The sequence below is a fragment of the Lasioglossum baleicum genome, chromosome 13 (genome assembly GCF_051020765.1).
Source record: "Lasioglossum baleicum chromosome 13, iyLasBale1, whole genome shotgun sequence".
Lineage (NCBI taxonomy): Eukaryota > Metazoa > Arthropoda > Insecta > Hymenoptera > Halictidae > Lasioglossum > Lasioglossum baleicum.
The window spans coordinates 3,064,443-3,080,208 of NC_134941.1; the positions used below are offsets into that span (position 1 = coordinate 3,064,443).

The window sequence follows — 15,766 nt, forward strand, 5'->3', positions numbered from 1 at the left end:
CGTGCAGTGTGCAAATGTGAAACTGAAAGGAAACAACGGGAAAAGATGTATATTAGAAGCATGCGTAAGCATGTGGATGTAGAGAAGTGGGGGGGATGGTAGAGACCGGGGGTAGGGAAATGACTCTAGTGCGCGTGACTGTGAAGACTAACCACTACCAAACGTTTCATCCAGCGGAACCGTCTCTGCGAAAGTTCCCCTCAGATTCCCTCCATCCGAGGTTTCCATCCCCGGTGTCGAACCACCAAGACCTTTGCGCAGTCTCCAGATCGAACATCCTGCCATTGAAAGCACGAAAAGCCCCCGTATCCAACGTACGTCGGTCTCCTACAGGGATGAAACGTTCTGACACGTGAGAGTTTGACGGAACTCCTCGCCGATGAGATTCCTCCGCAGACGTGACTGCGGCAACCGAACGGGATAGTTTCGAAACGGAGTGGACACTCCGCTGAAAGTTTGACGTGAACCGTTTCCGATCTGCCGTGAAAGATTGCCTATAGCAGTTTTTTTAATGCGAAAATCTCGAACTGGATGCGGGAAAAAAATACTCCACCACAAGTAGAATGGTCGTGATTGTTGTACAGTATAGAATCTTGTTCATCCGAACCAATTGATCCTAAACTTCGTATAAGTATACGGATTCTTAACAGATCTATAACCTCTATTATATGAACGCATATTCTGAAGTACACGGTACATGACTGACCTTCGTGCACTGATTCCGATAAATGAGAAAACGTGAAACTGCAAATCGTCGCATGACCTTTATGTATGAAAACAAGAAACAAAACGACTGTCACCGGAACAAATAAGAGTCGGTTTTTTCGGTTCAGATGAAACAAAATTTTGTTATGATGCCAGCGAATTCGTCTTAATATCTACTGAAAGATGGGTGTTAAAAAATTATAGACCTATCCAAAAATTTAACCTTGACAACTCCTGAAGAGAAGAGTTGGAAAAACATTTACTATAATCGTCTTAAAACTCTTTCTGAACTTTGCTAAATCAAATTCGTCTTAATATCCACTAAAACATGCATACACTACCGCTCATAAGTGATTAGGCACTCCTCTTTTCACGTATTATTGGTACAGAATGTTTATTAAAAAACATTAGAATAAAATGAAATACTTGTCTAAAATGCAGTTCAATTATATAGAGACACCCATTAGTTTTTATATGATTTATGCTTTTATTGAAAGTGCCTAAACACTTACGAGCGGTAGTGTAGGTGTGAACAAAATTATAGGTCCATTTATAAAAAATTTATGGTGAACTTGGAAACTCCTGAAAAAAAGAGTTGACAAAAAATTTACGATAATTTCTCTGAACGGAGCAATACTTCGTAAAAAATGCATTGATTGGTCTGCTAATAATTCAAACTGATCACGTTTCGTGTATACGTATCTATAAATAATAGAAAAACAGCGTTTCATATCTGAATTGCGAAGGTAATAATTTGGCAGCGGATCTTTATGCAAAATAAAAATGTTCTCACCCGAATTGCAACAAACTGGAGTTTATTTTCTTTCTTAATATGTTTAATAGGTTGAAAATAATACGACAGTATTTTCAAATTCTTCTTCTGTTGTTAATGTTTCAAATTACACTTAATTTTTGTCATAAATGTATAAAATCCGCTGTCTAGAAATAATACCCAGCTAATAAATGTCTTTGAGAATGAATTCATAAGGTGAGAGGAGTTACTCGCATCGTTTGCACCTAATAGAACAATGTTTAGAATATGCTGTTTGTTTAATAACTGTGAAGACTACCGGTTGATTCGTGGAGGGACGAGAGAGAGGATACTCGAATGTTTCGGTATTACTTTGGTTAAATAATAAACAACATTTCGCACTAAGAACGGTGTACATCAGATTCTGGCTATTCATCTTCTTGGCAACTCCATTAAATTAAATTGCGCTTTTCAAATTTAATCGAGTTACTAGAGAGTTACGAACTTGACTGCTGAAATTCTCTTGTCAACTATCAACAAAAGCGTAGGATAAGTTACTGTAGAATATGCTATTTCGGGAACTTTAAGTGCATAACATGGCAGTCCGAATTATGTAGTAATTGGTGAAGAAATGAGTTAGAAAATAAATTTAGAATTTTTCTCTAACATTCTTTAAAACTATCGAATCTCCAGAATCAAACACAGATTTGATCTCGAAAAGACCGTAAGGAATAACGGTATTGTTAGTGACGTTATTAATAGGTATCAACGAAGAGAATGTCATCCGATGAAAAATAAATTTACATCGACATTGTCCAAGCTTGCAGCAAAATGGATAACATGGTACATGGCTCCTCATTGTCGCTACGTCAACGATCGATACGGAAATTTCATCTTCGTGAAATCGGTTACGTTAAAAACATTACAAGCTAATTTCGGAATTTCACATCAACAATTGGACCGTTTATTTTGAAGGTGGTGCAAGTCCATTTTCTCTTGTTTCGAGAAAATTAAAGGTTAACATAATATGTTAATTAAAAAATGTAGGCAAATTATATGAAGTCTGGCAATGTTTCTACTGTTTTATCAATATGTATTTTGGTTTTTTATTTTAATTTTTTTTTTTTATTTCTAGGCCTTCTTCTCTTGACAGTTTCACGTTGAACATTACAATAGAGAAATACATTTTGCTTATTAAAATCACCTATATTCCAGAACTTATCAAAAATTTCTATACGTTGTGTTTCATTAATACGTTCTATACATTTCTTCGAGCAATTACAACTTTTGGATTCAAATTTTTTTGCTGGAATGAATTTTCCTCTTTTTGTATAGTATTTTTGTTCAGTATTTCGCTTAATTTTATTTATTTGTTGCATATATTTTTCTTTATTATGTTCTGCAGAATCTAAGTTCTCAGTAATAATATCCTCATCTGATGAAGATTCTACCTCTATTATTCTTTTTCTCTTTTTACTAAATTCGTTAATTTGTTGTTCATAGCGGAATTATCTTCACCCACTGAATCTAAGATTATTCTTCTGTTTAAATTCATGGGCTTTATTTCTGTGTGAATTTATTTAAAATTAAATAAAATAAATATTTTCAATTGTCATAAAATAATATTGATTTACCATTTGTTCTTACCTATATCACTATCTGATGTTAATATGAGGTTATCCATTTTAGGAAAAAATAGAATAAGTAACCTAAACTAGTAACTCTTGACACGTAATGTGACACGTAATATAAAACAAATGTAAAATAATAGGCTATTGATCTGATCGGCAACCATCTGCTATGCTAAGCCACCTATGTACCTCTGTCAATTGGACTTACACCACTTTCATAATCGATAATTATGCAATTTCATTTACCGACCAATTTTAAATTGTACAAAACGTGGGAATTTTTTGAGAAATTAAACACGGACTAGTTACACATAAAAAATTTACATTAAATTAAGCATGAATTACGTGATATCTCATTTTTTTCAAAAATGGACTTACACCACTTTCAAAATAAACGGTCCCATTATCAATTCTCTTGATCCGGAAAAGTTATATCATAAAGTCATTTGTATCGGACGAATTATTTAAACGACCACATTTTCGTATGTTTGCGAGAAAACTTAATGCCAGAAATCATTCTGCGTTTTCGATAAACAAGATTTGACCTGTTGCATAATTTACATGAATCGAACAGATAGGATTTTTTTCTACTGTACTTGAATGAGATATATCGTGATAGATAACGAAGTCTGTGGATGACACGTACAGAAAACTACGTTATTGAGGCACTAATAGAATGAACTGCATAGTAGATTAAGCGTAGTAAGTGCGTTTGATAGTGCGCTTGCGATCTTTCTAGAATACGTGACGCAACTACATTTTCACTATAACAAATTTGAATGTTAACCTTACGAGTATATAAGATTGATTAAATTGATTGAAACGAACGTTTCAAGAAAAGATAGTCAATAGTTCGCTGATTCTATCTTCCTGTCGCTCAACATCATAAGATAAATGACATCATGGGATTGCAATGCCGTGTTCCATGATTCAACGTGCACTTTGGATTTGTCACAAATATCTTCATACACAGTGATCAATCACTATGGATTATTTTTTATCATCGAAGCTCCGTGGACAGGAAAACGGAGGAAAATTTTTAGTAGTTCCGAAGTATTTGTTAAAAGTACTCCGCCGAGTAAATTTAATTAATATCGTATTAATTAAATTCCCACGATGCCAATATTAATTCATTACTTTACGGTTTTTCAGCCATAATGAATGACAATGGCAGATGAAACGCGACACGGATTTATTCAATTATATTATGATTTTCCCTTATTGCAACATTTTTAATCTGCCGTGTACATATATTCAGTGAGAGATTATTACTATATAATTACTATTTAATTACGGCGATTAATGATTTCGTTTAATATTCAGATAACGAGAAGATAATATTAAATGGAGTTTTCGAACGTAGGAAGGGAAATATTAATGCGAAAAGAGCGAAGGGATATTTTCAAGTTGCAGAATATCTGAGGGAGTTGTCGAACTATTAAAAATTCGACGGCTTTTAAAACTTCGAACTTCTCGAAGATAACTTTAAGGCTTCGGGAGATTATCAGGAATTTTAAAACGGCGATTTGCCCAGAATTTCAAAGATTGCATGCGCCTAAGTGGATTAAAAGAATTTTGTGCAAATATATCGTCTCGAAAAAGCTCTCTTAAACGAAGAACCCTTGAAAATAAGATTATAAATATGTAACACACGTTTTCTCAAAACGGCGTTGACTAATTAATTCGGCTGAAATTGTATGCAATCATTTTCGATTCAATTACATATCGACTTCGTATTATATTCGATACATTTGATATCCTGCATAGTTTTATTCCAACTAAAATTGGAACGTTTCAACCAACAACTATCATTTTCATTTATCTACTTCAAAAGAATTTTTATTCCCGATCAATTTTGATAGTGACGCTGATACTGCGAGCGCCACACTCGAAAACCGTAACGTCTCCGCTATTATCGACTATCATACAAAAAAAGTCGTTCAAATAGAACCGCGAACAATTTTCGATGGTGGTGTAACAATTGCTCAATAAAACGCAACTGTCTATACAGAGGAAAAAAGTTCAAAATATAATCGTACTTCTATCGCTCGAACATATGTTGCCTTTTTAAAATACAATTGACCGTTGAAGAGAGAGAGAGAGAGATCGAGCATTCGAAACTCTAGCCGAAAATGGAAACGCCATCCCCTCGGAAAAAAAGGCGGGATTTTTATTTTTATTTGAGGTCGCTAAAGCGATTATATGCACTCACTGCAGCGTTCTGCTTCCTTTTACGTCACGTTCGCGCCACATCGTTCTCATTCTCGGTACTTCCCCACTCTTTCTTTCGCGTGCGCCTTCATTGTCTGTTTCGCTCGGGCTCACGGGCAACGTCAGGCCAGTAACGACAGTGAATTTCACCAAGTGTTCAGTGTTCCACTGGCTACGTAGTGGAGTAGGCGTTTCATTGTGTACGAAGCAACAATTTTTTCGGTAAGTTTACCCGTTCGCATTACAATCATTGTTCCGTGTTTTGCGAACGAACGGCCGCGTCGAGAATATTCGTGAAATACCCATGGAAAATAATACGTTTGTCGGCGGTCGGAACGAACAACGCAATTGTGTATGTGCTGTTTGCCAAGGTCAATCGATTGGAGCATCACAATTTCAATGCGGTGATTGCAGCTGACTACGAGTGATTCGAATAACTAAGAATTTAACTGTATCACGCTCGGGCTCCTCGTGAAATAAGTCGTGTTTGCTTGTTGTTACTCGACGCGTTTGAGGTTAGGCGCACCTGCTCCAATCCTTGGGGCGACGAGTGAGGTTAGAAAGTGTGAGTAAGACAAGGACGAACGCGTGGAAAAGGAATTTCGCGGTCGAATTCGAAATTCGGTGCGGGTTTTGAACGTTCCGACCTTGATACGACGTATTATTCAGTGCTAGTTTGAATGAACGATTTTGATTGGTGTGAGCTGCCGTTGTTTTTGCACGTTTAAATCTATTAAATTCTCTTATGAATAGACGGCGGATCTTTATGCATTTATGGCTTATAAAAATTTTCAAAAATTGCTGGAGTATTAAATTCAACTGAATTTAGTACGATTTTTATTTGTCGTGGATCTACAAATGCTATTACCAATGAAAATAGAATTTTATTTGGTACCACGTTCTCTCAAAATTTGTTTACAAAAATTGAAAATTGCATAAACATCCGCAGTCTACTTATGAACTTTAAATTATTATTGTCCTTGTCGTGTGTGTGTGTGTTGTTTTGTGAACTTCGCCATCATTGATTTTATTACTCACATTCTTGTTGCTGTTATTGATTCTTTTAAACGAATATTTTCAGTATTTGATATATTATTATGCATTGACACGTTTCTTTATGTTTTTCTTATATTCTGTATTGATTGTATTTGTTTCTATTGTAGACAAACACGAAAACTTGTAACATTTCATTTCCTATTATTCACTGACTGTATTTGTTGTATTATTTGTACTCCAGAACACAAAATTGTATATTTAATATAAATTGTAAATTTAATTTATTTCTTATTCACTGTGACGGCGTTTGTTCTATTATTTATACTCCGAAACGAAAACTTAAAATATTTAATGTTTCATCATTCATTGTCTACAGTGTGTAACATTTTACTATCCGGTTTTTGCAATTTTTAATATTTTATTATGCATTGACTGTAGCTGTTTGTATTATGTATACATGAAAAAATGTTTCTTTCTATTATCCATACCTTAAAACAAAATTTTTCTATAATATATTCAATGTTTTATGAATTAATTAACCGTTTTACAGTTTCATAATGCACTCATCGGATATTCACAAATGGTAGTACATTTGCATTAAAATTTTATACGCAACGCATATATATATAATTTTATTTATGCCGTTTTTGGGTCATAAATTATGTAATTGTCGTTTTATTTATGTTATTTCAAAGTTTGTGAACGCTGCGACTGTATCGACGTTTCGATGTTTACTTATGCATTATCATTACGTGTCTCTTTATCGTTATGCAAATATTTTCATTTCTGATGTGGTAGACGAAATTTATTTTGCTCTCTGTGAGTCGGTTACTAGATATTGAATTATTAAACCAATGTCCAATACGACCACTCCATTTCCGTTACTTAAACGTTATGTATATTATTTCTATATTATTACTGAAAATATTACCGAATTCGTTATGAATTGTTTGTTAATATTGCTTTCGACGAACAACGAATGCAAATAATGTAGTACACCGTTATTAATATTTCTGATGTTTATAAATATTGATAAAACGCAAGATTAATTAATAAGTAAACTGTTAACACTCTAATCATCTTGATACTGTTGTTGGTAACAATTTTCCTAGTTATAATATTTTAATGATTAGAAACATCTTGTTTAACAACAATTATTTACTGTGATTTCTTTTGTTTTAGACCATGATCTCCAGTTCAACACTGGGTACCCTGTTGGGGGTGATCTTTGTTATCTCTTCGATACCAAATGCAACGTCTTATACCAGTGAGTATATTAGTAACAATAATATCCATTTTCATATTAATATTCCTTATTATTGAAATAACATTGAAAGAGTACGTGTAACACAAAAATTGCATTTCATTCAGTTCTTCGTTTTTCATTGCGTGAAGAACATTATCTTAAATTACGAACGAAAAATTCTTTCATAAATCCATTCTTTGTTTTCCATTGAGCAAAATCCGAGTACTAAACATGACTGATTACTAGACTGCGGATTCTATGCATTTATGAAAAAAACGGAGAGCTGCAATTTCAAACAGTGAAAATATTAGATGAATTTAAAAATACTATTACATTATTTTCGACCTATTAAATATGTATATTAAGGAAGAAAATAAATTTCTATTTCCCTCACTCCAGTTTATTGCAATTGAAGTAGAATATTCTTATTTTGCATAAAGATCCGCAGTCTACTGATTACTCACCTATTATACCTTGTTTAACGAGACGCGAGGCAGCAATATAACAATGTGCATCCTTTGCTGCGTACCTGAGAAGGGTATTAACATCATCTCTGTCGAGCGATTATGTTTACGTTTACTGCTTCGTCTCGTTGGACAAGGTATGTCGTGCTTTATAAGAATTAGAAGATTGTTTATTCGGATTCTTTACAATTTTCATTAATAAAAAAGGTTCATTCGAACATTTCTCATGAAAACGCGTTTATAATTTGAATAATTCTGCAAGTGCAAATCGGAAACAAGTAATTTTGATCCGTCCGGTTGTTCTAGTGTTAAATTGAACCTATTTATTAATGAAATCATTGATGAATTAATTTGATCAATGACAGAACTTCGAAATGGATTAAACTATTCCAAAAATTCAACAGAATTTTTTATTGCATTATTTATACGGTAATATCTAATAAATACAATATTGTAAAATCATGTCAATATAATTTTATTGATCTTCATTGACAGATTGCATAATGTTAAATGGTATGATTTAAAGACATTTTTCTACTACATGAATATCATTTTTACCTTTTGCTTTCCTCTGAATTTGGAGAATAAATTGCAATCTCCAACTTCCTCAAGTTATATTCCGAAAAGAATATCTAATTATTAAATGTTTATTTAATATTAAGTTACTTTGCAACATTTTTCTTGAGTTTTACAGTTTCCCCACTTACATTTCATATTGTTTCTCACATTAACTGCGTAGACATGTAAAAACATTGGGAACTCAATTTAAAATTTGATTATTATTCAGCGCACATCAGTCTAAAAGAAGCATTACCCACTTTTGCAATGAGTGCATAATCTCTGTTTCTGCGGAGCATTGTTAACAAGTGAAGAACGGTAGAATACAATTACAGAAGAATGAGAAGAATGTAATAATTAATTGGTGGGGTAGCACCAGCTAGAAAGTTGAACAAGAATATAAACAGACATTCTTCAATGCATTATGTTTGCTAGTCGATACACTTTCTGGATAAAGTCTAGTACACACGAGGACCTCGATTTTCTTCTTTGTGCGATTCACTCTATTCAGATAAAAATTGTATTCAAGTAGCAGGGTTTTACGTAATCAAGCATCGTTTGTTTGAAGGCCGCGTACGGAGACACCTTTTTTCAGACGTATTCAAATTCGCTTTAACGGTAGAGGAATCTCGTTAATCGCTTCCACCGAGTTAACAATTATTGCTCCACCCTTTTCGTGCTATCATGCGATTTATTCGCCGGGTTTGCGCAACACCAATAAAACTGCCCGTCTACGTTTTTGTTTCTGTTTTATGCGCCGTGAATCTTCCACGTGCGTTTTGTCTATGGGTAATTGTTTTAAGTTCAATATCCGTGATTTATCCAACGAGTCGTAAAACTCGAAATTCCCTTCTGAATAATTAAAACTATAGAGAAAGAGGTACACGTTCGAACGTGTATGGCGCGGTAATGGCGTTCACGTGATTGCCGTACAAAGTGACAATCTTGCCTTTGAAGTAGCTAATTGCCTATAGTTATTGCGATAAGGGTCCCGACGTTGTTCATAAGTCAAGAAGTTTATTTTTAATGAGAAACTTCCAGCGGTCTCGAAGTTTTCGCAACATGTTCCGCTCGGTACGAATTAAATTTCTTGTCTATGACGAATACGGAAATAATGATTAATAATTGGAAAATTACGCCTGGAAAAAGAAAAGATTAAATTACAATCTGATTTTAATTCAATAAAGGTATGCAGTTTAGCCAGGTTGGATAAAGTAATTTGAAAAGAATTGAGAAGCTTGGCTACTTTTCGTTTGTATAAGGTTGTTGCATATGGAATGACCGATTTTTAACCATAACGATAAATAATGCAAAATGAACATTGTTTGCATCTACATTTTTTTGTTTCCATAATCGTTTGTAATTGAATGTGAAGTAACTTTTTCCTTTGTGAAAATGTTCTCCGCGGCTTTGTTAAGAAGTTATTCACGGAAAATCACTGACCAATCGCAGCGCAACGCCACGCCCAACGGGCCTGTAGCTGCGCTCGGATTGGGCCGTGGTTTTTCGTTAATAACTCCTTAACAAAGCCGCAGAGAACATTTGTGCAAAGGAAAAAGTTACTTCAAATGATCTCAAGAATCACCGCTTTCAGGGAAATACATTTTTGGGACTCCTTGTATAATACAATTGTTTTTAAATTCTTCAAGTATTTTCACTGTTTTGATCTATTCATTTTTGGCATAAATAAATGCATAAAAGCCGCAGTGTAGTAATCATATCCTGTCAGTGGATTACAAGTTTGTTTATTGTATTACGATTGAAATTGAATTTTTTGGTTGGCCATACAAGACTGTCTCCATTTTTGAGTTTTTTCTGGCATCGACGAATCGTATCAAAGTGCAATAGTTCATTTACCACGATATTTTAATTTTTAAGCAAACTTCGTATAACAGTTAGTCTGAGTTAGTATGTTTATTTCTCCACTCATATACAGTGAGTGTAAAAAGTATTCGTACGCCCTTTAAAATAGAATAACTATTTTATAATTGTACCAAACGACCTGATTTTTTCTAATCAATTAGAAGCATTAGTTTACGAAATGATATACAAAAAAGATTTTCCAAACAATTATAATTTAAAATGTTACATGCAAAAATAAAGAAGCATTTTTTAGAACTTTTTTATTTGGGCCCTTAACGAAAATTTGAAATATATGTGTTGTACCAATGCTTCTAATTGATTATAAAAAAATCAGGTCGATTGGTACAATTATGAAAAAGTTATTCCATTTTAAAGGGCGTACGAATACTTTTTACACCCATTGTACATAAAAAACATACACGAGACAATCACATTGGTTGAAATAAACTCAATTTAAAAATGAAATGAGATATCTACGTTACAACCGAAAATAGAACCTTAAAAATCAGCTTTGTATCTTAAAATTATATACAGGGTGTCCCGCAAATAATAACATAGTAAAACATTTTCATTTGTCGCTTCGTTTTCGACTAAATTGTGTTTGAAAATATGTATTCGGCAGAAATCGGCTGATGCGTCTCTTCATGGTCTACCGAATCTACTTGCACATACTATAGCACATGGACCCAACGGGTCCTTAAACTTGTTTTTCTCGAAAACGAGAGGTCGAACAAAAAAATGTTATTCTTCTTTTTCGACTCACTTTTTCGCGTTTTGATCAGCTTCAGAGCATTAGTACACTAAAATCGGACGTTTCACACGCAACATCTAATATCAGCGACGATCGGCGAAACTTTAATTGATCTTTCTGAATAAAGCTTCCCGCGCGTTTAATAATATCATCTTGACGCATCTGTTAGCTGGGTGTAAATTTGATAGCGTTAATGCGATATAAAAGATTAGAGAAACTTCGCCGGTATGAATTAGTTGACTTGAAACCCTCCGTTGGAATCGTATTAAGTTTACACACATCAGCTTTAATCTTGATCCTAATAAGCTTTTGTGAGGGAAACAGGGGTACTCCGTTGATCGTGAAAAAGCTCCCAGGTTTCAAATGCAATCAAAACTTTGATGAATAATTATTAGAGCTGCTGGAAGTTACTGTATTGAACTTCAAAAACTTCATCTCGCTCGTATGTATATAAATTGTACATATACCTGCGAGATTCAGCTCAAATGAAATATAATAGAAATTGATTTATTGTATATACCAATTAGAGCAATACTTTTGTCCTGCAAAAGAGCGTCGATTAACCGAACCAGCGACAGAGAGATCTCGAAAAGGCAGACTCCGATGGTTAAACAAAATTAACAAATTAGTTTCGTTAACATTAATGTATATGTTATAATTATACTATACTTCATATACGTACCTACATACAGTGAGTGTAAAAAGTATTCGTTCGCCCTTTAAAAACTTTTTTATAATTGTACCACAAGACCTGATTTTTTTAGAATCAATTAAAAGCATTGGTTTACGAAATTATATGAAAAAAATATTTTCCAAATAATTCTAATTTACAAGGTTACATGCAAAAATAAAAAAGGCATTTTTTAAAACTTTTTTATTTGAGCCCTTAACTCTCATACGCTCCTCAAAAATAGCTCCATAAAAGAGACTGGGATAACAATTCACCCATTTTTATTTTACACGTTAAATCAACACATTATGTTTCATTTATAACGTCACATTTTAAAGAAATACATCTCATGACATGGACATAAAAGGATGAATAATTTTACAGTATGTGGAAATATTGAATGGGTGAATTTTGCACCCTCAGGAACGTGTGAGGGTTAAAGAAAATTTAAAATATATGTTTTGTACGGCTATAGTGGTTACACACATGCTGAAAATTCCATCGAAACCGATTAACATACACACGAGTTACAAGCGGTTGAAAATGGTGAAAATCGTTTCTCACTTTTGTGATCAGTTTCTGCTTAAAATTGACAGAATCGTACATTTTTCGATGCGTGTCGTTTTTTCCTGCGTCAACCAATTTCGATGAAATTTTCAATATGTGTACGACTAACATAGACCTACAAAACATATATTTTAAATTTTCATTAAGGGCCCAAATAAAAAAGTTTAAAAAAATGCCTTTTTTATTTTTGCATGTAACCTTGTAAATTAGAATTATTTAGAAAATCTTTTTTACATATCATTTCGTAAACCAATGCCTCTAATTGTTTATAACAAATCAGGTCGTTTGGTAAAATTATAAGAAAGTTATTCTATTTTGAAGGGCGTACGAATACTTTTACACTCACTGTATATTTTGAGTAATATATCACATTTCTAATTTTTAATTACTAGACAGCGGATTTTATGCATTTAGAAATAGTTTTATACGATTTTCAACCTATTGAACATATTAAGAAAGAAAATAAATTTCTATGTCACTCCAGTTTGTTGTAATTCAGGTGCAAAATTTTTAGTTTGCATAAAGATCCGCTAATTATAAAGATCTACTAATTATATTGTATTAAATAAGTAATTTTAAAACTGTTCGATTACCCGCGAACCACCTCGGTCCCAATTAGTTTGGATAATTGACGCCCTACTGTATGTATTTTTTTCTAGTTAATCATATTCGAAGGACCGCTTATTATTAACTTGTTGAAAGATAAATTGAAAATGTTGTTTAGTTGGTTCGGTATACATTTTTAAGGCGTTTTGAAATATTAATAACTCGGTTAGTAAAAACATTACGTGTAATAATGAATGAGATTACACACACCGAACGGATTATTACATGCAAATTTGTATTGCGCTAAAATGCATAACTAGCATTTCCACAATACCCAAGAAATCGTATTACCTCTGCCGCGCAGGTAACGAGAATGTATCTTGATTACAGGTTAATTAAAATTACGTAACTCGTGTGATTCTCACTATACCGCCATCGTTGTTGCAGCGTAGTATAATCTCGTAGGTTATTTCATTTATAACTTTAACCACTTATTATTTGATTTGTTTCGATTAATTTATTATTTGATCCCATATAATTGCTACGAAATTATATTGTCGAAATTGTGGTGTGTTGGATTTATTGCATGTAATTAATAGCCCGACCTCAATTATGATAGAGAAATCAATATTGGTACAAAATGTTACAATCGTAACAGCGGTTAAACGTTTATAGCCAACCAAACAGAAAATGTTTAAACATTAATTGTGCGTTTATACGACAATAAAAGTATACTGCGAATGCAAAATAAAAATTGTCTGCATCGATTGCAAGAAACAGAAGGAGAAATCATATATTGATATCTTCAATTTTTAAAATTTTTCAACTCTTTTCAATTTCATCTACTCAAGTTTGCTATAAATGCATAAAGATCAGCTGTCTAACAATAAGTAATAGTCTCTTCTCAGGTATGTTTTACTTGATTCATATCTTCAGTATCATATCAACTTGAAAACATTGTATATTTTAGTTCATCATTTTTTATTGCCATATTTAATCATATTTTAGTTACCAGAGATTATTCTGATGCTACTACTGCAATTGTTAGTTCTTTTTCACTCTACTGTTACTTTGGAATTGATCAATCTATTTGTAAACATTTGAGTTCACGCAACTACATAGGGGTTGCCCACAAAGTTTTCTTGTCTTGTCATTTTGATACTTTGAAATTCGGCCAAGGGTAGTCGAACGAAATGAACGATACCTAGATTCAATGTAAAGTAATAAACTGAAACTTATTTTTCAATTTCTTAACACGTTTCGTGCCAAGCCCTTTTTTATGGCCTGAAGATCACGAAGATAACGTGTACCACCGGTGGTACGCGTGGCACGGAACGTGTTAACAAAAGAGTCTGGGAAATGGTTTTCCAATTCACTGCAAACCTCCGGAAAATAATGTTAGATTGTTTGAACGTCTTCAAGACTACATTTTCAAAATATGTCATTGTCGAATGCGTGATAGACGGTACACAAAAGAATCTAAGGATACAGTTGCAGGATTTTGTTACGTTTTAAAATGTTTAAAAATTTGTATTTTATAAGAGATCTATTATAAAAAATTCTTATTGATTAAAGATTCTCTTTTATTTGTTTATCTTTCAAATTACATCCCCCTGTCCTGTTCATCTATGGAACGATCCACGTATTACAAATTTTCATTATTAGTCCACACAATGGGGGTGCATCGTGTGCATGAACGCTGCACGACAAAATTTCCATCGCGTAAATATGTAAATCTGTTTACGTCACATAGGCACCGTTGCCTATTTAGACACCTTTTGTACACGGCTTCACACTTGATTAAACCCCGTTAATTGTTCCCACCTTTTGTTTGTTCCCGAATACGATCGACCTAAAAGCAGCGATGTCCACGAGAGAATCATTAGACTAGTTTTAATATTCCTTCTTCGTCCACGCAATTTTCTCCCTTTTTGACGAGTCTTTTCTAGACGCGGGCGGTTATGGGTAACACGATGCTGGGCGTTAACTCGATGGCTGCTCTCTATCTCTCTTTGTCCCTCCTTCCCTCGCTCCCTCTTTCGCTCTCCCTTCTTGTCTCCTGTCCTTGCGACCTTCTCCTTCTCCTGCTGGCTAGATAATTGAGAATCGATGGGGTTATATGGGGATGACACTGTGGTGCTCGAATAGAATTACGATTAGCGGCGTTACATCGATGAGAGGATAACGTCAGCTAAATGCACAATAGATGCATGCGATGTCGAACAAGAAATCTTAATTCCGACCGATACTAAATTATTATCTAATTGCAATCGCCATCATTAACTTCCCAAGATTAATCATGGGAATACACTGCTGTGCAAAAGAAAGAAGCACCCGGCCATATTTAATAGAACAGTGTAAAAAATCAAAGCAGAATAGAGTAAGTTTTGAAAAAGGAATCCGCTGTTAATCTTCTGTTTCATGAAACATGAACAGAACATTCGTTCGCTAAAAATGCATGAAATTTACGGGTGCGGATAATATTTTTGCAATGGGCTCTCCGCAATTTGCGAAATCCTTTTGGGAGACGTATGCATTGGTGTCCATTAATAAGGCAAAATAATATAACGGATAACAAACCGCAAAACCCAGGTTTCATGAAAAACGACCGCAGGAATCAAACAGACGACAATAACGATATTTTAACCGTACATATACTGCTGTGCAAAAGAAAGAATCACCCGGCTATATTCAATAGAACAACGTAAAAGATCAAATGAGAGCACAGTAATTTGTGAAAAAGGATTCCGCTGTTTAATTGAATAGTTCTCAGAATATGTATTATTTCGGATTATCTAATACTTCAA

The 15,766-nt window shown here is 33.7% G+C and overlaps 1 protein-coding gene across 4 annotated transcripts in view; it reads left to right on the forward strand.

The window, feature by feature from the left end:
• Nucleotides 1-5,361: 5,361 nt before the first annotated feature.
• Nucleotides 5,362-15,766, forward strand: part of LOC143215146 (uncharacterized) — a 30,548-nt gene continuing 20,143 nt past the window's right edge. For 2 of the 4 annotated variants that reach the window (XM_076436998.1, XM_076437002.1), the window contains exons 1-2: nucleotides 5,362-5,520; nucleotides 7,477-7,561. In XM_076436998.1, the coding sequence (XP_076293113.1) occupies nucleotides 7,480-7,561 (82 nt within the window). In that variant the 5' untranslated portion in view covers nucleotides 5,362-5,520; nucleotides 7,477-7,479. Of the gene's footprint in view, nucleotides 5,521-5,574; nucleotides 5,864-5,921; nucleotides 5,998-7,476; nucleotides 7,562-15,766 lie in introns of those variants that run through there. The other 2 variants (XM_076437000.1, XM_076437001.1) reach the window with 2 other exon arrangements.